The sequence below is a fragment of the Drosophila serrata genome, unplaced genomic scaffold (genome assembly GCF_035046125.1).
Source record: "Drosophila serrata isolate PLE 108 unplaced genomic scaffold, ASM3504612v1 contig_249, whole genome shotgun sequence".
Lineage (NCBI taxonomy): Eukaryota > Metazoa > Arthropoda > Insecta > Diptera > Drosophilidae > Drosophila > Drosophila serrata.
In genome coordinates, this window is record NW_028257147.1 from 293886 (window position 1) to 319527 (window position 25642).

Here is a 25642-nt window from a genome sequence, read left to right on the forward strand (position 1 = left end):
AATCTGCTTTTTTTGGGAAAGACATTGAAAAGATTGTTTCCCAAATTCTTAAAAATTATTCCAATTCTAAAGGAAAAGCTATAAAGTTTCGCAACTTCGTTTCTATTCCTTGCATAAAGATACAAAATGAAAATATCTCTACATACCCTGAATATAATATATATATTTTTGTATATACATATTTTAATATTAGTCACTATTTTTTTATGAATCATGAATTCCCATTTATATAAATATTCTGTTAACATCAAGTTTTGTCCTTCCCCTTAAACAAAATAAAAATTGTATGATTCACATAAACCTTGAACTAACGAAATTCAGCCAAAAAGAACGCAAAAGCTCATTTGCCTTTGTTTACACCTCACTCCCCCGCTGCCTGGAAAGGGGTTTTATCAATATTTTTTTATCGAAGAAGACATTAAGTCCACCTGACAAGATAAGAAAGTAAGCTTCTGTGCAAAAATATACATAACAAAAGTTAGAAAATTCCCCTAATTAGCGATAAAGTTAGCCTTAAATAGTTTGCCAGGTGGAACAGTGATTTCAGTTCGACTCAAGAGTCAAAGGCAGCAGCTACACCACCAAGGATACCACTTATTTTTTTGGATAACCTAAACAACGAGAGAAAGATGCCCTACTACGAGGACGAAAGGCGCCATCATCATCATCACCATCATCATGGTGGCAGGCCCATTGTTGAGGTGGACATTGTCCCACCAAGGATCCCCAGGCCAGTGATCGAAATCGGAGTGGGTGGTGGCTACCGCCCACCGCCACCAAGGGTGGAGGTTATCACTCCAGCCGCTGTGTACCAGCCACCGCCACAGCCCATTGTCGAGGTCGATGTGGTCCGTCCCGGAAGGCCGTTCATCGAGTTCAATATCGGTGGTCGTCGTCCGCCACGTGAGGAGGTCATCATCGTCCAGCAGCCCCCACCGCCCAGGTGGTAACTTAATTCCGACTCTGACTACCGAATTGGAAGAGTGAACTAATTACAAAAAAAAAACATATATATAAAATACAAAAGGAAGAACATTTTCCAACAGTGTTCACTGCATTGGAAAGGAATAGCACTAGAATTTAATATTTAAAATATTGTAAAGAAATATATACAGAACCTCAAACTTTAAATCAACAATTTTTTGTTTAATTGGAAAATTAAGCTTTTGTCCAACTTATTAAAATAAAAGGATTTTATTTACAAAAACTGTATTAAATATCAGCCTAAGCCCTTCGGGTTGCTTACTAAAACTTTGTATTAAAGAAAAAATAAAATAAAAAAGCAGTGTTCACTTCTTCTTAGTTTTTATGTTCTATACTACTTAAGTAATTAATAAACTTAATTACTTAAATAATGTTAAGATGTTGTGTGAAAGAATTTTTAAAATTTCTTTATAGTACAAATTTCGTACTACGAAAATCAAAAGAAATATGCAAAGGCTACTTTGCTTTTTAAAATTTCGTAAATAATACAGCCCCATATTTAATAGAAAGTATAATATTTAGTTAACGTTAAATATAATAATGTATTTTTAAATCAATAATTAATTGTTATTAATGTATTTTTAAACAGTTTGTCCCTTAATATAATATTTACTACAAATATTACTCATACGCCTCGTTGTTACCTGCTCCTCCTGGCCATTCTTAAGCTACATTGCTTTGTAAATATGAAAAAACCTTCTCTTATAACAATTAAAATCCACTCTTTTAACAAATGTAATTTTTTCGTAGAAAGATTTTTCATTACAAATAATTTCTAAAAATATTACGCATACGCCACGTGGTTTTACGGCCGTGGCTGATTTTTCGAATACTTTTGCTACATTCGTAAATAATTAAAAACCTTTACGTACAACAATTAAAAACTACTCTTCTAATCTAGGTATGTTTTTCAGACATATTTTTACATTTAAAAATAATTATACAAATATTACGCATACGCCACGTTATTACACGAAGGTACTTTCATTTCCGAATTCTTTAACTACATTCGTAAATGTTTAAAACCATCCTTAACAACAATTAAAAATTACTTGTTTGACCTTAGTATTCACTTTAAGCATATTTTTCTCAAATATCATCATATTCCACAAAAATTACGTATACGCCACGTGGTTCTAGTGGTACTCTGCATTCTTGAACAAATATTTAAAAGTTTTTCTCCTGAATTACCACTGTAACTGGCAATCCATTCTGTTGTTTGCCTGAATAAGTTAAGTGCATTTGGTTTTAATTGAAATTCACATGATTGGTTTTCAATGTCGGCTCTTGCACTTGTACGCTGAATAAATTCACATATATGCCATTAATTTGGAATGTTAATGGCGCAAATATAAAAAATTAACTACTGGTGAATGTCATAAACAATCGTTAAGGTTTTTCCTTGCCATTTCTCTACCTCTCTATCTCTCTCTCTCTCTCTCTCTCTCTTTATATTTTATCTTTTTTCCCAATTTTGGTTCGATTTTGGTGGCTATCTGACATGTCCGAAATGATTGATGTCCTTTGGCAGAGGCAGAGCCTTATCAATTAGTTAAAAATATAAAAAAAATATTATTTAAAATTACTAGAGAATGTTTTTAAATTCTCTTTAATTAGTGCGAAAGAAGATATATATTTTTAAGAAATTACAGAGTTAAGTAAGATGATATTAATTAAAATCTTAGATCTTTATAAGTACAATGTATATTTTATTTTATACGAATTCCCTTTGAAATAATAGCAGAAAGTTTTACTATATAATTTTATCCTATTTAAATACTTGTAGAAATTAAAATAAAAGTCCCCGCAATGACTCACTTTTGGGGCAACCCCAACCAAAGTCCTCAAGTTAAATAATTAACCATAAAAAATAAATATGTATTTAACCAACCCTGACAAAAATGAATCACAGTCAAACAGCAGAGGCAACTGCACTTGATCGATAAATAGACCGATAAGACTATCAAGGGATTTCCTTATCACTTTCAATCTAACAGTATATAAAACGAATAAATAAATGGTGGAAAACCATTCAAACAAGGAAAGCTAAGGAAAGCAGTTTCAGCTCCAAAAATCAAGGAAATATGGCCGATGTAAACATCAATGTCCAGTGCGAGTGCTATCATCGTCGTGGATTGCTCTACGCAGCTCGTCCTTGGGCCTGGGGACGTCCTTGTCGCCGCTGCCGAAGGATGATGTCCAGGACCATGATGGTGGTGCCAGCCCAGGTGGCACAGCCAGCTTTAAGAGCCACCACCACCACAACCACAATGGTGCCCATTGCTGTTACCACTTACTAAGAATAAGGAGATCGAAGGAGAATTTCCAGTACTTAAACTTGAGAGGGGAGAATATTCTCACCCAGACTGATTTATATATATTTCTTATAAAATAAAAATTGTTATATAAGTAAAAAATAGATGTGCCTTTGAGTTTTTCGAACGAAATAAGAGGTTTTAGACAAAAAAGAAAATAAGTTATTTGTTTAACAAACCTGAACCCTACATATTAGTGATGTATCTTTAAAAATACAACACTTGTATTAATAGATACTGGAATAACTTTCCACTTTCATGCTCTAAACCACTTCCTTAAGCTCTAGATTTTCCCTAATAACATCTAGAGTATTTTTGATATCTGCCAGATGATTTTGTATATTAATCTGCTGTAGCTCCATCTTGTCCAATCTCTCTTGGGTTGCATTCAAGGTGTAATGATGTTCTTCAATATGAGCGATCAGTAGCTTTAGTCTCGTGAAGCAAACATTGGTTCTCCGGATCTCTTAAAACACTCCTAACTATCGGTGGTTCCTGAGACTCTGCCTCAGATTCTTCATACAGATTCCAAGCAAGAAGTGCAAGAAGTAAATAAATTCCGAATTTGAACATATTTACTGAAGGCCAACCGCAGAAGTTGAGAGATTCCAATAAACTGATGCTAAATTAATGAGCAGACTGACAACGATAATTTAATTTGTGGTGATAAAAAACCATGTGTGTTAAATTTATTAGTCAAATCCAATGAGATATGAGAAAATTATAGAATAATATTTCAAATCTAGGGATCGGAGTGGGTTTTTGGTTTAATAAAATGTGTAGAACATTAACTACTACTTCTATAAGATAATTGTACTGAATAAATCGAGCTGAAACAAAAGTGATTAGTTCTCGGTTATTACAATGTATGTAAAATCCTTATGAAAGATTTTAATACCAAATAATATAAGCGTCTACAAAAAGTACATTATTAGAAGCCCTTTAAATATTATATTCAACAAAAAAAATAGAGTATTATTTATTACATTTCATTTGTAATATAAGAATACATTTTTTCTTTGATAATTTAAGCAATTTTTTTTATATTTTAATATGACTCATACTAAATTAACTGATCTTTGGGGCAACCCCCAAAACCAGATAAATTTAATGAGTCAACCTTAAAATCAGCATATAACCACCCCTGGTAAAAGTGAATCATGATAACAGTCGATACCCCAAAACTTGATCAATCAATGCACACCGATAAGTGAATCCATAAGATTTCCTTATCGAACTCGCGGTACACGTAAACGAAATAAATAAGGGGCAAACAGCCATTGGAAAATTCAGTAAAGCGAGAAAACTTCAAGAAAGAAGAACACCAGAAAAAATTCGAGGAGGAAAATGACCGATGTAAACATTAGCCTGGAGTGTGCCGAGTGCCACCATAGCCGTGGAGTCCTGTACTACGCCAATCCCTTGGCCTGGGGACGTCCCTGCCGTCGATGCCGCAAGATGATGTCCAGGAGTGTGGTGGTGGTGCCCACCCAAGTCCAGGCTACACCTGCCCAGGTGGTTATGCCTGTTCAAGCCACCACCACAACCACCACGACCTCGGTGCCCATCAGGGTCACCACCTACTAGATATGATTTAGTTCCCTGAAATGTGTGCCTTTTGATGTAGAAAAATTCAATTTAAACTCATTAAAGAAATTGCTTAATAATAAATGCAAAAATTATTATAAAAAGTTATATGATTTCTTTTAATTATGGAAATATTTTGGGAAATTTTCTTTTATAAATAAATATATATAGAGAAATTATCATTAAACATGATTTTAAGCCATATAAAAATGTAGATTTGTATGGAATATCAATTAAATTACGAAACTTTTATTTAGAGTAAAATATTTTGTAATTAATATTGAATCTTATTTATGTAGATATTTATATTTATTCTACAATTATAATCATTTTATTACATTTATTTATATCCAGCTCAAGGAACTCCCCTTTTTATAATAAATAAAAATATAAAGTTTTTACAAGAATAGTTTTTAAATCATTTGTATAAGCAATCAGTTGTTATGAACACTTTAAAGAACCAAATAAATGCATAAAATAATATATATTTCATATTTATAACGTAAAAATTGTATTAAAATAAAATAATTCAATGCTGAAATGAATTTTATACATCTTATGTATTTGTTTTTCTATATACATAACTACTTATATGAGAACAAATAACGTTTTCCCACCAACTTCTTTTTATATTTGCATATTTTTTATCTACATATCTTCTTATATAATATCATATAACGTTCTTCCATTAGCTTCTTTTTATAAAACACGTGTTTGAATACAATTTTCGATAATCTTATCAGTGCAAGTGTACTGACTTTTAAGCAACTGATCCATTGACAAAGCACAATATCAATCTCAATAGCCAGGAGCTATAGATTATAACTCCCGATCTACCCTAACACATATATCTCTGAATCGATCGAGTGTCCCGAAATGAGTCACAAAGTGAACCTTATCCCTAGGCAACCCCCAGTTATGTGGAGATCCATGAATCAGCGACCTGAGCCAACCAACTCAACCAGAATTATAGATTAGAGAGTATTGTCAACCAGCCCTGGCAAAATTGAATCACCAAGCGTGCCAGCACACCAGATACTACCATCAACGTTGATCGATCAATGTACCGATAAAAAGTACAAAGGATTACCTTATCACACTCACAGTCCCCACAAAAAATAAATATATAAATAAAACCCAACTGAAATTGGACAGTTAACAAAGCAAACTCGTAGAGTAAACACCTCTAAAAAAAACACAAAACCTTAACAATGAATAACGTTAATATAAATGTTCAGTGCGAGTGCTACCATCGCCGAGGACTCTTCTATTACGCCAATCCTTTGGCCTGGGGACGTCCTTGCCGTCGCTGCCGCAGGATGATGTCCAGGGGCATTGTGGTAATGCCACAGGTGGCCATGCCTGTACAGACCACGACTACTACAGTGACACCTGCCCAGTGTGCAACCAACTGGCAGATGCAACAGCCGATGCAACAACCTATGCCAATGCAGATGCAGATGCAGATGCAAGAGCCTCAGCTGATGTCAGCCTTGCCACCAAAGTACGACCAAGCTGTGGCAGCAAACTAAGTAATCTTTGAGATTATCTAAGGAGTGGCAAATATTTTGTACAATTTATAGAAACCCAAATAAAAACTCTCTTGGAAGAACATTGCAAAATCTATGAAAATCTTTGTGAGAATATGAATTAAAATATATTATTAAATTAGGTTAACATAAATGAAAGGTATTTTTAATGATATAAGTACAGTGGTTTTTTCCTAAATTTTTTTATTAAATTTCATAGCTTTGCTGATAATACAAGTTATAACAAAAAACCTAAGACATAGCTTAAATAATAAAATCTACAAGTCTTACAATATTAAAAGCAATCAAGATAAGGAAATGTTTTAATACAGTTAAAGATACTTTAAGTTAGTTATGGATACTTGGTAAAAATTGTCATGAACAAAGGGCAAGTTTGCAACTTTTGCAGTTATTTTTAGTTAAAAAATTATTTAAATATTAAAATTTAAGAATAGTTTCTACAAGAAATGCTTAAGTCATCTCTTCATTATATTTTCTGAAACTAAGAAAACTAATACAAATCGTTTACGGAAGAGACCCGACCAAACGGAAGGTTTGTCGTCGGCCCAAAATCCCAACTGAGATCCAGTTAGATGAGAATTAATTGGCCCCGATGCAGCGTTGCCAACTACTTTGTGCAATTAAAACAAATTGTATCTAACAGATACACGGAGCAGGTTAAGACCTAACTAAGTTGTACGCTGTGGGTATCCCAATATCCTTAAATATGGTATATCCGTCGGAGGGAAACAATAGAAATTTAACAAATTTAATAAGACATTTTAAGTATTTGTATATATATTTAATATTACATTAAACTATTAAGATTTAAAGCTAAACTTAGTATATACATTAACTTATAAAAGTATAATAACTTTTAAGGGCAAATTTATATATATTTTGGGAACCACAAATGAATATATATTTAATACCAAGAAAATTAACATTAAATACCATATAAATATTGCTTATTTTAAATGAGAAATTTACTTATTTTCCTAATAATACTATTTTCTAAAATTAAGAAAAGGGTATTTGAAACAAAGACTTTAAAATGCATAACCCGCTGTGTTCCTTGTTTCCACCTTAACAAAGGTCTCTAACCAGGTTTAGCAGCATCATAAAACTTTTCTGCACCTAATAATTCATATTAAACTTGCCCCAGCTACTCTCTGTCTTTTCTATTTTCCATTTTCCCCGCTTGGGTCACTCATTCATTCATTCATTCAGTTTTAAAACAAAAGACTGCTGCAACGGAAAGAGATGCCTTTAAGTTGGCTTTTTGTTTCGGTCTAACGAGGGTTGAATAATTTCTATTAAATTTTAAATAGATGTAAAATAATAATTATTTAACAAATATTAAGGGAAATATATTAAAAATATTTTTAATAATAAATACAAAGAGAGCCTAAGTTAGCAAGGAATAATAAATAGATTTAAGAAGTTTTTTCCCATTGCATGATTGCTTTTTAAATGTTAACTATAAATATTTTCGCATATAAAAACTACTTAAATAATATGTGTTCATTTAATTTAAATATTTCTACAATGGAATTAAGTATTTTTAAGGCTTTTGTTAATGTTCTTGTCTTTTAATATTCAAAAACTTAACCCAAAATTGTTTTAAAGATCTTGATTTCTCTATTCAAAGAACACAAATAAAACTCTCTCTTAACTCAAGCCGACCCAACTATTAACCCACTCTCCGTCACCTTAACACCTTTGTGCCCCAAGAACTTAATGTTTTCCTTTAAACATTAGCCTCATCAGAGACGCCGGCGACCTGTTTTCGCTGTTGTTTTATAAACAATGAACATATTATGTGCTGGGGGGAGCAAAACAACAATAGCCGTGGGTGGAAAAGTGTTTGGTGAAAATGTGTAGGAAAATGGCAAGGAGGGGGGGGTAATATGGCAGTCAAAAAACAAGGTGTTTCCGACAATTTTTGCCTGCCGTAGGCCAACGTCAACGTCATTGTCGACCGTTTAGCGTCTTGGAAAATTCCAAAACGATTAAGGGGGGGCGTTGGGTGTTAAGTAGCCGGGAGTCGGGAGTCCTTAACCCATTGCCGTTCTTTTGGGTTCGCCCACATTTTGCCTGTGATGATTGAGGAACCTGCAGTTAGCCTTAAATGATTTTCCTCCCCGAGCCAACAGCCTTAACCCATTATTTCGAGACCTTCCCCCTTAACCCCTGTTCTGGCCCCATTTTGATTTTGCCTTTTGTTTTGCTTAGCTTTTGTCTGTTCGAGAGTAAGAGAGAGTTATTTTTTGCCAGGAACATTTTTAATTGTGTTTCCGGTAATTTACACTCTATTAAAAAATTTACTCCTCCATTAAAGGAGCTTCTCGGTTTCTATTCTTAACTAGAAAGGCCTGCCATCTTTTCATTATACGCACGGACATCATCAACAATATCGTTATTATCATCATCATCATCATCAAGTCCCCAAGCCTCGTTGGCTTTTGTCTGCTTCTCCTTTTGGCCAAATCAAATTACATTAATAACCAGTCTTTGGGCTCAAATCAAGCTCACAAAAAGGGGAGTGATTCCATAAGAGATCCCCTCCTTTCTTTTGCCTCTCAACTCAACTCTCATCGAATCTGTTGGCCAAAAATTGTTGGCAAATTTTAAACAAAAACCAAAAGTCCCCCAAAAAACAGCAGGTGGAGAAAAAGAAATCCGTAGAGAAAGCCGCAAATTTTTGGAAACACTTTACCGGCCACACCCACCAGTTGACGCCCCCTTTACCACACACAAAACACACACACGCCCCCTTTTTTGTTGTGATTGTTCATTGAGGCATTGGAGGAATCTGAAGAGGAAAAGCTGCCATGAGCTATGAGCACTAAAAGAAAAATAATATAGAAACATGGAGATTCAATTTATAAATAAATAAATAATAAATTTTTATTTTAATAAGATAAAATATTGTATATACTGAAATATAATAATATTTTGATGAGTTTTTGTTATGTTAAGAAAGGTAAAAGATAAGACATAAAGCAATACCTTAGTATAACTCCTTTTTCCCTTATATTAATTGTCTTTCTTGTCGTCAAAAAGTTAATAAAAGCAAATAATCCTTTATAATTCTAATAAAATATACATATTTATAACTAAATTATAGGAAAATAAGACTTAACATAAAGATAATTTATTTAAAGTTTTAAAAAATCACTTATTAAGAGCTTCTTAAACATAATCTTATTTTCCTTTATACTAATAGTCTTTCTTATCGTCAAAAACTTAATAAAATCAATTAATCCTTTAAATTTCTAATAAAATATATATATTTGTAACTAAATTATAGGAAAATAAGACATAACATTAAGATATGTTCTTTAAAGGTTTAAAAAATCAGCTTCTTAAACATAAAACACGTTTAACAGTGCTGCTTAATAATCCTCGTAAACATTTCCTTTCAAGATAAACCTTTTCGAGCTTACTAAACATTTTTTAATCAACATTTTCTATAATGTTTCCCATAATAATTTTTCACCTGTATTGACTAAATTGAGAAAATTAAATGGACAGAGAGAGGGAATGGTAACTAGCAGGATTCCCCTATTCATAGTTCAGTTTGTCCAGTGCATTTACTCTCCCATCTCCTTCCCTCCACATGCATGAGATGTCTATTCTAATCCGGAAATTAAATTCCATTTAGAAATTGTCCTACACAAAATGTTTGGTCAGACAGGCTCCTCTCCTGATTCCGTCCATCCCTGTGTGTGTGTGTTCTATATATGTTTCGAAGGATAACTGAAGTTGAGCATACATCTATCTATATGCTTAATTTATGGTGAGCTAGTCGGACCAACTTGAGCCTCGCTTTGACCAGAACTTAACCCATCAAAATATTTGGAAATTTCCCCTAGGAGCAACATTAAGCCCATATCGAATATAAATTACCAATTGTCTGAATTGGTTTTCTGGTAGCCAAGAGGTAGTAGTTTTGTTGAATTCTAAAGATTTTGCAGGGAGCACAGGGTCTTGAATCTAGTTTACTATTTTTAAGAAATTTAATTGAATATTTGGGTTAAAATTTGATATTTCTTTGTGGAAAGCGATCATAAACATATAAGAATTTCACTCTTCTCTTTATACAAATTCTTTTTTGGAAATATTGGTTCATGTAATAAACATTTTTCTAGATTTCAGTTAGTATACATTGTTTATTAATTATTAATTTAAAAATTCCAAAAAATTTCAAAGTTCTTTTTAAGTAATAATTTTTTCTGTAATAATCTGTCTGTTAATAATCTTCCGAAATTTAATAAAATATATTATTTATATAACAGTTTCTTATTTAAATTATTTTACAAATTATAATTTTTTAAGGTTCTTTCACTTAAAAATACTATACTTTAGTATTTTATAAAATTTTATTTATTAGGTATTACTCAATTTATTATTAAAAGTGTTTCAATTAATTTTATTTATATCTCTGATATTTTTATCTAAATAATAAAATCTCACTTTTATATAATACAACTTAAGCTCAAAACAAGTGCATATTTAATACTTAAATCCTTTTAAAATCATAATAAATAATACTAATAACCTATTAAAAGTCTGATAAACACGATAGCTTTAAATATTTTCAATTTACAATACTTTTAACCCCAAAAAAACGTAAATTTTATCCCTTTTTCTTTTAACCAAATGGGTTAAATCACATTTGCCACAAGTTAAATCACTTGACAATATTTTATACAATTAAAAGTGTGCTTAAAATGTATCCTCAACAATCCCACACATTCGCTGAGATATACAATTGGCTTTTGTTTCGACAGGAAACGGAAATGGAAAGCCATCGCAAGGTAAAGGCCAAAAACCAAATCAGCTTTGTCAGGCACTTTTATATTTAGCCAACAATTTGATATGTGAGTGTGTGTGTGGGGATTGAGCAAGGATTTAAATATCCCATTTGCTGGATGGAGTGACACACATAAAATGTGTCAACTAATCAAATGCCGAAAATGCCTGAAAATGCTTGAAAATACCTGAGGCTGCCAGCAAACAATCAAAATATCAAACTGCCGGCCATTTGTAGTAAAGTAATAGAGGGGTTGCATTCTAATGCGACAAAGCCATTTGCTTTTATTTCTATATACTTTTTTCAACCCCTGCGTGTGAGCAATAAAATTCTTTATCATTTTTTATTTGTTACTCCGTTTTTTGTATGTGCTTTTTTTAAACGCGCTCGCGAAAATGGCCAAATGGCGACGCCAAATGTTTATGGCTTGTTATTTGGGCATAAAAGCATTTCCTCCACACGTTATTATCATTCAAAATAAAAGTCAGACACGGAACAATGAAATTGTCAAAAAATGTAAAACGAGACACGCATCAAAGTCCGTGGAGGGGGGGGGGGGGGGAAGGTGTGGAAAATTGTTTTGGCAAACAAATAAATTTATGTTGGCAATTTGGAAATGAGCAAAAGGAATGGTGCTTTCTTCAAGATAAATAGAGCGCCACTTGAGATGCTCATTCAGAGCTAATAAAAATTACGCAGCAATTGCAAAACGAAAGTAAAAATACAAAACCAAAAACACAAACAAAAAAAAAAACAGGAGCTGAAAAAGTTGGAAAGTGTCGACACTTGCAAGTGTCTCGTTCGCTTTCGTTTATTTCCAAGCTCCCCTCTTAACCCTTGGGCGCCGGAACACGTACCATCTAGGATCGTTGAGGTCTCAATAGCCTGCCCCCAAAGGGGAAAAGCGGCTGGCCCCGGGGAGGGGTTAAGGGTGCAAAAGAAAAGCGTGACGCAAATGGCAAATGAAAAGCAAATGAAAACCAAAGCGAAAACTGCTCGAATATAATAAGAAATGTAATCAGACTAAAGGGGGAGCAAGGCTACAGGGGAAAAGCAGAGGAGGGGGCACTGGAAAAAATTGGGTAATTTAATTAGAATTATAATTGATAAATATAATTTAATGTTCTAGCAGTAAAATAATTTTAAGGATTTTATTTCATAAGAAACACTCTTAAAATATTATTTCAAACTTAGTTTTATGACTTTATATTTATCTCATTATTTATTACACTTATAAAATTATATTTTTTATACCATTAAAATTAATACAATATTCTAAGAAAAATACCAAGAGGTTTTTGACTATCATAATTTACGACATATTCTAAGAAAATATGTCAGGAATTTTTAAATGATCAAAGATTCTAAGTTCGGCACCAATTTTAAATTTCTTAAAATTATAAAGTTAAAATCTATAAAAAGGCAGGCCAAGGAAATTGATTTTATTTTTTTATCTAAATAATTAATATTAATTTCTTTAGAAAAAGAAATTTAAAATCGTGATAGTTTCACAATATAATATTAAATATATTTCTAAAAGTTGAAATTTCGATATAAAGAAGATTGCTCTTTAATAATTTCTGCAGTTTATGTGAAATTCATAATCGTTTTAAATTTATAAATTTTTAAAATATAATTTATGAAATATACATTTCATATTTTACATAAATTTCTATGAAAATTTCCGAGTTTATTTCTTAAACTATCCAATAAAAATGTAAGCTTAAAGACTTAAGATTTAATTCCCCAAGTATTTCCCACTCTGTAAAAGTAGAGTTAGGGTGCAAAGTGGAAGTAAGTCCTGCGGATTTCGTGAGGTTAGCGCCATTGACCGGAAATGTAAAATGCACTTAGCACACATTTCCAGCAGCACCCGCTTCTGCTGCACTTTTCCCTTTTTCCGAACCCCTCCCCTCCCCATTTTCCACCAACAAAAAAATATCGCTATCAATAAATTCGCACGTAGCCGAGGATGGCGCTTGGTGCGCGGGGGAAAAGGGGATTCTGGTGGGATTTTCCTGGGCATTCGGTGCACTGGATAATTGCAAAAAGTCAGCGCCAGAGTCAGCTGTAATTCCTTTTCTTTGGCTGGCCTTTTTCCCCTTTTCCCCCTTTTACGGATTTTTGTTCCTGGCACTCGCAATTTGAGCTTTTTGAAACAAACACGCGCCGAAGCAACTAAAAATGTTGAAAATGAATCCCCACATGCTGGATGTTGTTCGAGGGTTGAGAGAAGGATCTGCTCCTGGTGCTCCTGCTGTGGTGACTGCTTTTAACGAAAATTGCTTCATTAGAACTGCGGCAAGAACGGCTTGACTTGGGGCACTCGACCGCCGACTGATTGAGTTGCACTTTTTCCACTGCCATTGTGAGCCAAAAAAAAAAGGGCAACAAAGTTGCGAAATATAAAATAGATTTGGGTATTAAACTTAAGGGATATCCTAGAAAAATATAAACTTAACTTAAGTCATTAAAATAAATATTGCTAGCTTGAAATTATAAGTATTTAAAGAACATTGGTATTATTTTTTCTATTTTTCTTTCAGAAAGAAAATCAACACTTTTACTTGGAATTCGTGAACTTAATCGTTATAAAATCAACTTCCGGTAAGTGATATAAATTGTATAGTTACATTTATTATAAAATCATTACCATATTTATTTAAATTTAATAATAATAAATATATATTTTGTAAATAACAAATTAAACAACCAACTGAAAGCCACTTAGAAAAAACAAAGAACTTAAAGCATATACCATATTTTATCTGCATATTTCTTAGCATTCCCTATCTTTTCAAACAATAATTTAATAAGAACTATAACCCATCATCAAATTATCTTCTTTTCCTCAATTTCCAGGGTATTTTCCCATAGAAAATCCACACATTTTTTATTTTCTCCTACCTTTGCTTAATGAAATTAAAGGTAGCACACTTTTAGCCTAATTGCTTTAAACGCGTGTGGCGGCTGTTGAGCCAGGAAAACGATTTCAATACACCAAAAATGAAAGAATATCTTCTTTTTTTTGTGTTTGTTGTCCACTCTGATTGTGTGTGTCCGGGATTTTATTGGTGTTGTAGCTCGTTTGCATTCATAAATCAAAAGAGCATGTGTCTATCATGGTCCCTGCTCTCGCCTAACAATAGGAGACCATAGAGATTATATAGGAAATAGCCGCACAATAAATAGGCGAAAAATGTGAAAGTAAAGCAACAAGAGAGGAGCCCACAACAAATGGAGCATAAATTACACATGGCCCATAGAAAAATGATACGCCGTGAACATAACGCAGATGCCTGGCATTCCTTTTATTTCTCGGAGTGGAAAGGGCGGCTTTATACACATTTAAATAAATTGTGAGAGAATAGTAGTTTAAGGCAGGGAAAATATATAAAAATAATATAAAAACCCAGAAAGTAAACCAACTTTGGGAAGCTTAAAATAATCGATATTTCTATATGACAATTTTGACCAACAAATCAAAGATTAAAAGTGTCATAACTCAGCCAAAAATGCTTTAATTTTAATTCGGAGAACTGTCCTATGTTTGTTTTTTTTAAGTTAATAATTTTGCATACTCAATTTAAAATGTAAAAAAAAACAATTTTTTTTATTATATTTTTATAATTTTTAAGACATAAAAATTGAAAAATTTTGAAAATATTTTTTTTCTCCCTAAGATGGCTAAATTAATTTGGCTGTTGATGCTGATCAAGAATATATATGATTCATAGGGCCGCAAATGACTCCTTCTCTGTGTTTTAAGCTTAGAACTGAAATTATAAGAACCTGCAAATATATAATTATAAATAAAAATATTTAATAAAAATTACTTTATTCAGAAGCTACTATTTTTTATTAGAAACAAGTGTGTAATATCATTTATACTATTAAATATTTCAGTTATTATTTTTGGAAACAAAATAAAGATAATCTGTTTTTTTTAATTTAAAGTTTTTCTAATCATTTATCCTTGAAGTTTTATTTTCTATTATATTAATTAATAGTAGTAATAATAGTATAATTATAATAGATTTCAAAGAAGAACATTTTACTCTAATAACATTTTACTCTAACAAAAATAAAAATAAAACAAGGAATAATTGAGGAATAATTTAAGTAAATTAATTTTAATAAAGAACACTTGAATTAAGTATAGGAAATAATATTTAAATATTAGTACCATCTCAATAGCATCTCCTTGAATTATTTTAAAATTGTTTTGTTATATTTTTTTTACTTAATATTCCCTCTTGCTGCCACTTTTATTCCCACTGTACTCATCATTTATATAATCCCTGGACTAGAGGGAGCCTTGTTCTGCTGCTTTTGGCATTTATGGTCATCAGCGTTTTCGGTTGGGAAAAATGAAGTTAGCAGCCTCTCGCCGTCTCATATCCGTTTCCAGTGCCCTGCAAACTAATCGCGTTACAATGAAAATTGATGATGCTTTGCAAAACAAAAAAAAAAAAAAAAAGAAACCTAAACCTAAAATCGGAAGAGAAAAAAATAGAAAGTAATACGAAGCCCGCGAGTTGGCCAATAACTATGCAACATATTTGAGGACCACAAAAGTGGCCCGGCGATGTCATTGACTCTGTTTGCTGTTGCAGCCACTTAAATTCAATTGACTCGATCCCCCGCATTCCTCCCCGCCTGCCCCTCAGGCAGCAACAACAAATGTTTTGGCAAATATTGTCAGCCAAGTGGGCGGTATACATATGTATATATAGCAGGGGCGGGGTCAGTCCAAGTTAACAAAGTTTTCGCAACGAACCAAACCAGAAAGCCAAACAACAACAGCAGCAGCTGCAGCCGCAGTCACACAGCCGCAATTCTTTTTTTACACAGAGAACAAATATCTATAGTATACAGATTATTGGGAATAATGTTTACCAAAATATATTAAATATATTACTGTATTCCAAATTGTATCATTGATTAGACAGTGTTTAACAATATATTTCTTTAAAGTGAAAATAAGTTACCTAGAACATAAACACTGACACATTCTTTAAAATGTTTAAATAGTCAATTGAATGAATTTATAAATTAGTAATTCCGGTTTTAGGTAAGTTAGTAAAATATTTAAAATATTATATTTCAAATTCATTTAAAGTTAAAACTCCTCTTAGATTTAAACTTTCAAAAAACCTTTAAGCTTAACTTATTAATAAGGCTAAGAATTAATTATTTTATTTTATTGTGCGTAGGTCTGTGCTAATTTATATATAGATTGTTTTTATTATTATGCTTTTTATTTAGCTTGATTATCTTTTATTTTTCCTGTGCATTTCCCTTTCGTGTCCATCGTGTTGGCTACTTAACAGTGCAGTCAACCAGGCCCAAAGTGTGGGCCGTAAAAATGCAACGAAACTCGCGAATTTTCGGTGGCCAAAACCATCTGGCAGTATGTTGGTGTGTGTATATGTGTGTGTATGTGTGTGCACAACAAACGAGTCCCAAATGTGGAACGCATTTAATTGAATTGAAAAACTAAGCAGCAAAAAAATGAACGATACGAAATGAAATGGAAAGGGTATTCTGTGGAAGGTCTTTTTTGATATCTTTAAAAACATAAGAGACAATTTAATATTGAAACTATTTTCATATTTTTGCTAAAAAAAAATGTGTATATTATATGAACATATTTATTCCCTTTTATTTATATATTTATACTACCTAATTTTATAACCTTTACTTAGATGTTACACATGATTTACGCATTATTAGAGTTGCAACTCTATTATCCAATTACAATTTAGATTCTTAGGATTAGTTATTTGGAAAACTATTTTAGGAATCGATTCTAAAAAATTGTTAAAAATTTATTACATCGTTTTTTATACCCTTGTAAAGTATTCTAGTTTAAGTAAAAAGCTTAAAACGCGATGAAGGAATCATTCCTAACTCTGTAAATCATATATATTCTTGATCAGTATCAACAGCTTAATCGAACTAGCTATGTTCGGCTAAAATTTAATTTTTTCTAAATTTTGCAAATTTTTTAAGGGGTTACATCGTCAAAATTAAAAAAAAAAAATTGCAAAAAAATTAAATGTTCAAAATTATAAAACTCAAAATGTTAACCATTTAAAAACTTGGACAGGATAGTTTTGCGAATAAAAATTAATGAATTTTTGGCTGAGTTATGACATTTGAGAAACTGTGATTTAATCAAAAACATTACCATATAATAAATCGATTTATTCGTTAAAATGTACAAAAATTTTATACAAATTTTAATCTTTTTGCACTCTAAATGGAGTATACAGATTTTTTACCCTAATAAAAACTAACATAGGAAAGCTTTCTGAATTAAAATTAATGCTTTAGTTAGACTTAGTTATGATTATGATTCAGTCCCCTAATCTCAAAATTTATTCCTTTTCGATCGAAGCTCACCCAAAGTCCAAACTCCTTTCTAATTCGAGGTCTTTCCCGTTCAAACACTTGTCGTCTGTGTGTGTGTGTGTGGGTTAGAATTTACCCATGTGTGTGTGTGTGTATTTCGGGCAGTTAATATGATGACGCTTAAACATGGCTAAAAAGCATTATGGCCGGCAAAGTCAATTAGAGAGCAACGACGACGATGACGACGATTGCTGCCGTGCATTTCCCTGCCAGGGCAATGATCCATATAGGCAAAACCCCCCTTTTCCTGCGCCCCTGGGCAAGCAAATTGAGAGGGGGGTTCAGGGTTTGAGGAGAAGTAGTGGCAGAGCGATTGCCTGTAAGTGAATCCAATCCATATTTGTTGGAAATTGTGTTTGGCTTTGGCATTCCGCTCCACCTTAAATGCTAAGCCCCCGAAAACACACGCACTTGATGAGCCCGACTTTGGTGGCACTTTAACAAAATATTGGGTTAATTTTATTTTTAAAACATTTTTTAAATATGTTTTATAGTTTTTAAGGAGTTGGTATAAGTTTTACTAACATTTTAAAATAATTTTTAGGGCAATTGGGAATATAAACCTAAAAATACTAATATTTTCTTTCAAAATATTTGTTTAAAAATGGTTTAAAATTGATTACTTCTAGAATTGACATAAAATATCAATATGTATATGTTATAATATTTCACAATAAGTCTGTTATATAAATTGAGTTTTTACACGGCTAAAGACACCAATAAATCAGTATTCTATTAAGGGTTAAGTACGATTAATTGATGTATAATTAAAATGTTCATAAAGAAATGTTTTCAAAGTTATATTTAAGCTAATTTTAGTACTTGTCCTTTTTAGATACTTTTACTTTTATTTATTGTACTGTAGACTTCCAAAAAATATGTACCTTATACTTTAATTTATCTTAAAACTAATTTCTCTCAGTTCAGTGTAAGCGAAAGGGTTTTTGTTTGTCAATTTGGTTGAATTTAGGAACGTGCCTAGCAAGCAATTGAGACGATGTCTCCACGGCTGATCCCTTTTGGCTTTCAATCCTTTACCCCATATATATATCCAGCTCTTCAACCGACATAAGTTTATTTCTAAACGAGAATTTTTCGATGTCTCCAAGAGCTGCCTTGGAAGAGCTCTACCCCCTTGGGTGTGCGGCTTGAAAATATTTTGAAGCGCCTTAAGGAGGAGGAAAGGGTTTGAGCCAACTACCGTCAGGGATGGCGGATACACTGGCATTTATCGTAAACTTCAACTGCCAAATCGGCATGTCAAGGATTTCCCGAAGGCGCCCCGGGGGGGCATTTAAACCAACATGACACCTCAACGATTTTCACCGATTTTTCCCAGCATTCAGGCATTTTGCTTGGGTTTAAATAATACCCATAGACCATATCAATATTGGCCTAATGGCCACGACAACGACAACGTTAGCTAGACATAAAAACCAATGACAACTCTCTCTCTCTCTCTCTGCGAGTCTTGGCCAAAAAGGATAACAATGCGAAATGGGGAAATGTGAAAATGCTAATCCAATTGAGTGGCAGACTGCAATAATCATAAACAGATATTAGTTATTTATGTCGACCAGACGGGGCGGTGTCCTTTCTTTTTGGGGCATTAATCCGCACAGAATCGTAACGCAAAATTCCGTAATTGCTGCAATGGTCCATGACCAAAGTTCTGGCCAAGATTTTTCGGTTTGGGCCTTTACCTAATTGCAGTTGCCGCTTGGCTTGGTTAGTCTCGTAATGGCACGAAACGAGTTCAAAGCTATATAGTTTTTCATTAACATCCCACAGGGCATACTGTAAGCCCTCCGCCTTTTAAGTCTAATTAACTGCTAATAGGCAATGAATCATTATTACTCAAATTCGAAAGGCGGAACAAGGCAAGGGGTAGTGATGAAGGCAATAAACTTGGTGGGTTAAATCCGCCCAGATTGTCCCATGCTGACCAACGAAACATGTCGGAAATAAATACATAAGTGTACTCAAGGGGGTTAAGGTTAAATCCGACTGGGAAATACACTTGATTGTCATCTGAGAAGCTTGAGATTCTGAAGCTTGGAAGGGATAAGAGAGTAAAGGTTGGTTGAAACCAAGAATATCTTTCGTTTTTGGTAGTCTAAGTCTACGTTAGAAATATATATATATGAATACATGTATGTAAAGGATATATCTATAATCTTTACTGACTCACCCTATATGATATTGTAGAAATGTAGACATGAAATGGCGAGTTACCTGGAAGTCAAAGAAAACAATAGAAGTTTTAAAATTTTTTTATAAATAACTCTGAAAATATGAATACTCTTCATTAAAATTATTATTAAGACCATAAATTTGTTGTAAATTATACCTTTTACAAATGAACATAGTTTTATCATATCCTTTGAGGGATTACAATATTCTAATGATTTATATCGGGCCTCTAAATATGAATTTGTAGTTTTAAACTTACAATGAAATGACCAGGAACTTAAAATCCTTTTCAAAGATGAAAGTTTGATTACCCAAATTCAATGTAAATTCATTTTCTGACAAACTAATATTTTATTTCATATTTTTAGACACATTTTTAACCATATTTTAATATTTATATATTTTGAAACCCTTCAACTCTCAACACCTTTATCAAATCCCTTCTATATTTCAATATGCCCGACCTTAAGCCATTTAACCCCAAATATAAGTATATAGTGTATCATAATTCATAAATAAAGTGTGACTAATGCCGAATGAAGGAGTACCCCGAGCAGAACTTCAACTTCGCCGAGTGTAACTGCAATCCATTAAGCAATAAAATTCATTCATTTATTATTTATTATGATTACACCCTCTCCCATAATCGGCCAGCGTCCGTCCATTGTTTTTCCTTATTATTATTTTTTTTTTCTCCCTCTCCCCTTGTTTTTGTGGGCGGACTTTAAGTGGTAATTACAGGCAGCCACGCCCACACATGGAATGGAAATGGAAAAAGGAAGTGGCAGTGGAAGTGGAAGTGGAAGTGGAAATCATAAACATAAAGCTAAGAGGCGGCTGGCAAATGAGGCAGATCCTGAAAAAGGAGTACCAAAATGGGGGGGCTAAGCAGATCATAAGCGTAAAGTGCTCTTAGAAATGAGAACGATGTGAGGGGGGGCGAGGAAAATAATGCGGAAGGAAGGAGAAGGAGGAAGGAGCCAGGCTGCGTAACAAATGCAATAAATGCGAAAAAAGGACTCGCCAACAAATGGCGACAAGGAAATCAAAGAAAAAGGCAAGCCAAGATGAACTTGAAGCTGGAAAAATGTGATTAGAATTTATTCAATCAACTCGAAGATACTCATTAATTGGTATACGAATTTTAAAAAGGATCTAGATACTTTCGAGTAACTTAACGCTTTAAATTATTTTTTTCCATATATAACATTATTTATAAAGGATGTCACAGAAATCGTTATGAAAAAATAAGCAACATAATCAATTTAATAATCTTTTTCGAACCTTTAATTATTTCCTGAATACTGTTTAATCCCTTTTAGTATTTATTTAAAATCTACAGAGCTATTATATGGCAATAATCTTACCATAAATATTTTATATTAAATTCATAAATCCCTTACAAATTCCTTAATAATTTTCAAGCATCTCAACCAAGCCCATCATACCCTTTCTTTTCAACACAAAAAGGCATCACGAAAGTTTCCTTTTGGCCCACACAAAGAACTTTTTTTCCAAGGCATAATAATAATTCGTAAATTGATTGTGTTTAGTGAAGTTTGAATAAATTCGCCGAATGAATGGCAGGACGAAAGTCGAACAGAGAGCTGGAAGTGGCAGCAGACGGAATCGGCAGGATAATCCACAAAAATTTACAACAAACGGAAACAGCAACAGGAAAAAGTCAAGCGGCAATGGAGTGGAGAGAGAGTGTCTAACAAATAAAAATAAATTTCTTACTCGAAAAGGAAAAGATATCCTAGAAGCGAACATATGCGCGTTGATGAGTTACGTGGCCGTGGCCGTGGGCGTGGCCGTGGATCTTCTGTAAGAGTGGAATAAAAATGGAAAGCAAAGCAAAACTTATGACTGTCAGCAGATAAAGCGAGAGAAAGCTGCCAGAGGAAGGACCTCTCCACAGTCCCTCTCTTTTCCCCCCTAGGCAGGACTGAGGACCGCAGGACTCAGGACTATCAAAGTGAAATGCTAAAGCAGCCAAAAATCCACGAAATAATGGCAGACACAACATGGGAACAACTGCGACAACAACACAACGCATGAGATGGCAAAGGATCAGGAGGGGATATAGGGAGTCCAATGGGGGAAAAAAATATAGGAGAATGCACTGAGAAAAATTATAGAAGCCAAGTTAAATACTTTATATATTTTCTATACCCTTAAAAAGTTTATTTTCAAGCTTTAATAGTTATAACGAAAAGTAAGAACTGCCTTTTACTTACTAAAAAAAAATAGAAGGGCAGGTTAATGTATTATTATAATGCATTATTTCCATTTCTTTAACTTATTTAGTATGTGATAAAAACTATTAGATTTTTAAAAATATAAAAAGTTTACAAAATTGAATAGATAGTTAATAATTATTTAAGGACAACTAACTTTATAAATAGTTTACTTCCAATGAAATTTCCTATAACTACAAATAATAAACAAAGAAAGTCAAAGTTAGGAATTATCCATATTATTTAACTATTTTTTCTTCCAAATAAAAGACCAAATTTTAACTATTTGATATGTAATAATAATTCTTATTTCAAAAACCTTAGTTTAAATATTTTTTAGTGCATAAAAAATGACAGAACAGGGGAAGGGAGAGTCGTCTTTTGGTTTCGTTTGGGACATGGACATGGGGGATGGGACCATGCAAGTGATAGTGAAAATCCTAGCTGGAAGCCACGGTGTCGCTCTGTCCGTTGTCTTGCCCACCATTGCCATTTGGTGTCATTTGGCATCATCATCAATATAGCTAAAAGGACAATGCGTTAAATGCCAAGCTGCAGGACGACCTCCTCGCAGGACCGCCTCCTGGGTCCTGCCTCCTGTGTCCTGTGTCCTGTATCCTGTTTCCCCGTCTCCATAGGTGACAGCTGGGCAATGAGTGCGCATATTGCGCTGCCCTCGGTAAGCTCTCGCAATTGCTTTCGGTTTCTGGACTCTTGGCAAAAAAAAGAAAGCCATTAAATGTACTTCCCTGGAAAAGCCTATGGAAAAGCCTTCTTTACCTTCACTTCTTTTCAACCATTGCCTTTTGCTAGTCATCTTTTTTTTGTGGGATTTTGTATGCAACTGATTTTGGTGGCAAGGCAGATGATCATACGGTTTTTGAGAAGGCCCAAAGACTAAGGGCTTATATACCATTTAAGGTGGGAGTTGTGGAAAATGAATCAAGAATGGAACCCTTTTAGCTTTCTTATTGCTTTCTTTTATTTGGTTTTGTATTAACAACCACTTTAAAACCATTTTGCTTGCAAGTTTTACTAAGTTATTCTTTATGTATGAACTCTTTATGTATAGAAAAATATGACTTTTTTTGCTATTATAATAAATTAATATATAATAGTAAACTTACATTTATTATATAATATATTAAATTATTATAAAATAGTCCGACTCAAAAAACAAAATTATTCTACTGATTCTTATAACTGCCAGCGAATTTGGTTTTATTTTCAATGTTTATTTTATTTGTTATCCCAAAATCTGTTGATTTAATATGGATTACGATTAAAGATTTGTTATTTTATTTATATTTCTTCCTATTTATTTTTTGGTGGAATAAATCTATAAAATTTACATTTACTTTTCACAATGGTTGTTAACTTTGCTGCTGGCATTTATGAAATTGTTGCATACTTTTAATAGAAAGTTCTCCAACTTTAAATAAAACGTTGCATAAGCTATAGGCTTATTTAACTGCATAAAATTCCATTAAAGGTCATAATTTACTAGTTTTTAGCATTACTCCAACTAAATTTCCTCCAATTACAATTAAATTCGACAATTTACTCAATGTAAAAGGTTTTCCAAAGAATAAAAAAATTAACAGAAAGCATGGGATATGCATAAAAGAAATTAAACGTTCAGTCGGATTATTTAATTTCTTCTTCTATAATCTGGTTCTGAAATTTTTTAAATGATCCATTTCATAAAGATCCTAATACTTTAAACCTGGCAAAAATGAATTTATTTTTTTATAAACTTCCTTTCCCACCTAGGCAAGTTATATCTTGGCAGAACTATAACTAAATTCAATTTACTTTATTTTTTTGTTCGTTTGCGGCAGTAAATATGGAGCCATCTTCGGATTCTTTATGATTATCCATAGCTCTCACTGGCCTTCCTTGCCCCCTTATTTTCGAGTATCGACAGTTTGCACAAATGGGGCCATAAATATGCATTGTGTCACATTAGAGATAGGGGGTGTGTGTGTTAGAGAGTCTCTATATCTCCAAGTGTGTGTGTGCCCGAGGGGGTGTGCCGGCAATATGTCACTGGAGGTTAATAGATTTTCTTTAGCCTGTCAGCGGGGTCAGGGATATAGCACTGCGGGGTAATAGAAGGAGGTTAACACTGAAGGCCGAAGGAACTGGCCAAGGGGGTAACTGGGTAAAACGCTTCCGGCCAGGAAGACAACAAAGCCAGGCACATTAACTTTTTTACCAGGAAAAGTTAAAGGAATTTTTCTTTCTTTATTTTCTTTAAAAGTGCAGAATTATAGCTAATATTAAAAAGAGGGAAATAAGAAGCAAACTTCAGGAGGCAAAATAATCAAAACTTGGCCAAAAATACATCCATTTGTTATTTGTTAGTTTTTAAAAGGTTAACAAATCTGCATACTTAATTAAAAACGTAAAAAAATTTAATTTTCTTTGTAAATTTTTTTAACATATGATAATTAACCCCTTGTAAAAATTTTAAATTCTGAAAAAAAAAATAAATTTCAGTTGGACATGGCTAGATCGATTTGTCTGTTAATGCTGATCAAGAATATATATAGTTTATAGGGTCGGAAATAACTCCTTCACTTTTTTAAAGCTTTTGATTAAAATTATAATACCCTAGTAAGGGTATAAATTTGATAAATAATACCCTGGCTATGGTATAAACATTATAAGAAATACATTTTAAGCAAAACTGTATAATTTCTATTTTTAAACCTTTTCCACCAATTCCATAAACTATCTATAATCCAATGAAAATCACAAAAAACACTAAGCTAAATAAGCTCCTAATCTCAACCACAATTTATAAACAAATAATCTGATTAAATCCCATAAATTTCATTCCAAAATTGAAATCCAAAAAGTTAATCAATAGACAAACAAAATATAAGCTATTTCCAATTCGAAATCTGTGAAAATTTAATTGCTCTTTTCCCCCCCAAAAAAAAATTCCACAAACTCAACTCCTTTAACAAAGACATCCGAGATTTTCGGGGCATTGCGTGAGTAGAGTTTTCCCCCTGATTTTTTTCCTCCCGTCTGCATGTAAGCTTTTCACGGATTTTTCCCCAACAGGCCGTGGAGTTTTTATTACAAAAAAGAATATATATATAAAAAGAGGAAAAGGAGGGAAAGGGGGAACAGGGGGATGCGTGGGCAGCAGCTAATGGATTCTATTTAACTTCCACCGACTGCTAATGGATTTTTCTTGACCCCAAATGAAAATGCGCATCGAAATGCGATTGAAAAATGCTTATAAAAAATAGAAGAAGGAAGTAACCAGGGAAAAGCCCTGCCAGTGGGTATAATGGAGCAATAGCAACAACAAAATAATAGGGACAAACGAAGCTAAATGAATTGAAAATGAAAATGGAAGTGGAAGTGGAAGTGAATGGAAATGCATTGGTAGGAAAAACCTGGCTAAGAAAGCCCGGCTAAAAGTGAGTGAGGCAACTTAATCCACACAAAATTTAATCGCAGCTGCTTTTGCAGAATCTGCTGCTAATTATTACAAATATTTCTTAATTTTGATGAGGCAAAGAAGGTGAGCAAAAAAGG

General features: G+C 33.0%; 5 protein-coding genes across 5 annotated transcripts in view; 4 read left to right on the forward strand and 1 right to left on the reverse strand.

The window, feature by feature from the left end:
* fred (friend of echinoid) overlaps window positions 1-25642 on the reverse strand; it is a 401947-nt gene that overhangs the window by 138873 nt on the left and 237432 nt on the right. The gene's annotated exons all lie outside the window — the stretch shown is intronic.
* LOC110187525 (uncharacterized) lies at window positions 529-1300 on the forward strand. Its single transcript, XM_020956920.2, has one exon. It carries the CDS (start codon window positions 630-632, stop codon window positions 948-950), a length of 321 nt encoding a protein of 106 aa, XP_020812579.1. The 5' UTR covers window positions 529-629; the 3' UTR covers window positions 951-1300.
* On the forward strand, window positions 3021-3405 carry LOC110180492 (uncharacterized). Its single transcript, XM_020948174.2, has one exon. It carries the CDS (start codon window positions 3069-3071, stop codon window positions 3282-3284), a length of 216 nt encoding a protein of 71 aa, XP_020803833.2. The 5' UTR covers window positions 3021-3068; the 3' UTR covers window positions 3285-3405.
* On the forward strand, window positions 4595-4994 carry LOC110180491 (uncharacterized). The gene has a single exon (XM_020948173.2). The coding sequence runs from the start codon at window positions 4647-4649 to the stop codon at window positions 4884-4886; it is 240 nt and encodes a 79-aa protein (XP_020803832.1). The 5' UTR covers window positions 4595-4646; the 3' UTR covers window positions 4887-4994.
* On the forward strand, window positions 6024-6512 carry LOC110187527 (uncharacterized). Its single transcript, XM_020956921.2, has one exon. The coding sequence runs from the start codon at window positions 6098-6100 to the stop codon at window positions 6416-6418; it is 321 nt and encodes a 106-aa protein (XP_020812580.1). The 5' UTR covers window positions 6024-6097; the 3' UTR covers window positions 6419-6512.

Bases quoted from the DNA above. Each gene is read 5' to 3' on its own strand.
- LOC110187525 (XM_020956920.2), top strand. From the start codon at position 630: ATGCCCTACTACGAGGACGAAAGGCGCCATCATCATCATCACCATCAT.
- LOC110180492 (XM_020948174.2), top strand. From the start codon at position 3,069: ATGGCCGATGTAAACATCAATGTCCAGTGCGAGTGCTATCATCGTCGT.
- LOC110180491 (XM_020948173.2), top strand. From the start codon at position 4,647: ATGACCGATGTAAACATTAGCCTGGAGTGTGCCGAGTGCCACCATAGC.
- LOC110187527 (XM_020956921.2), top strand. From the start codon at position 6,098: ATGAATAACGTTAATATAAATGTTCAGTGCGAGTGCTACCATCGCCGA.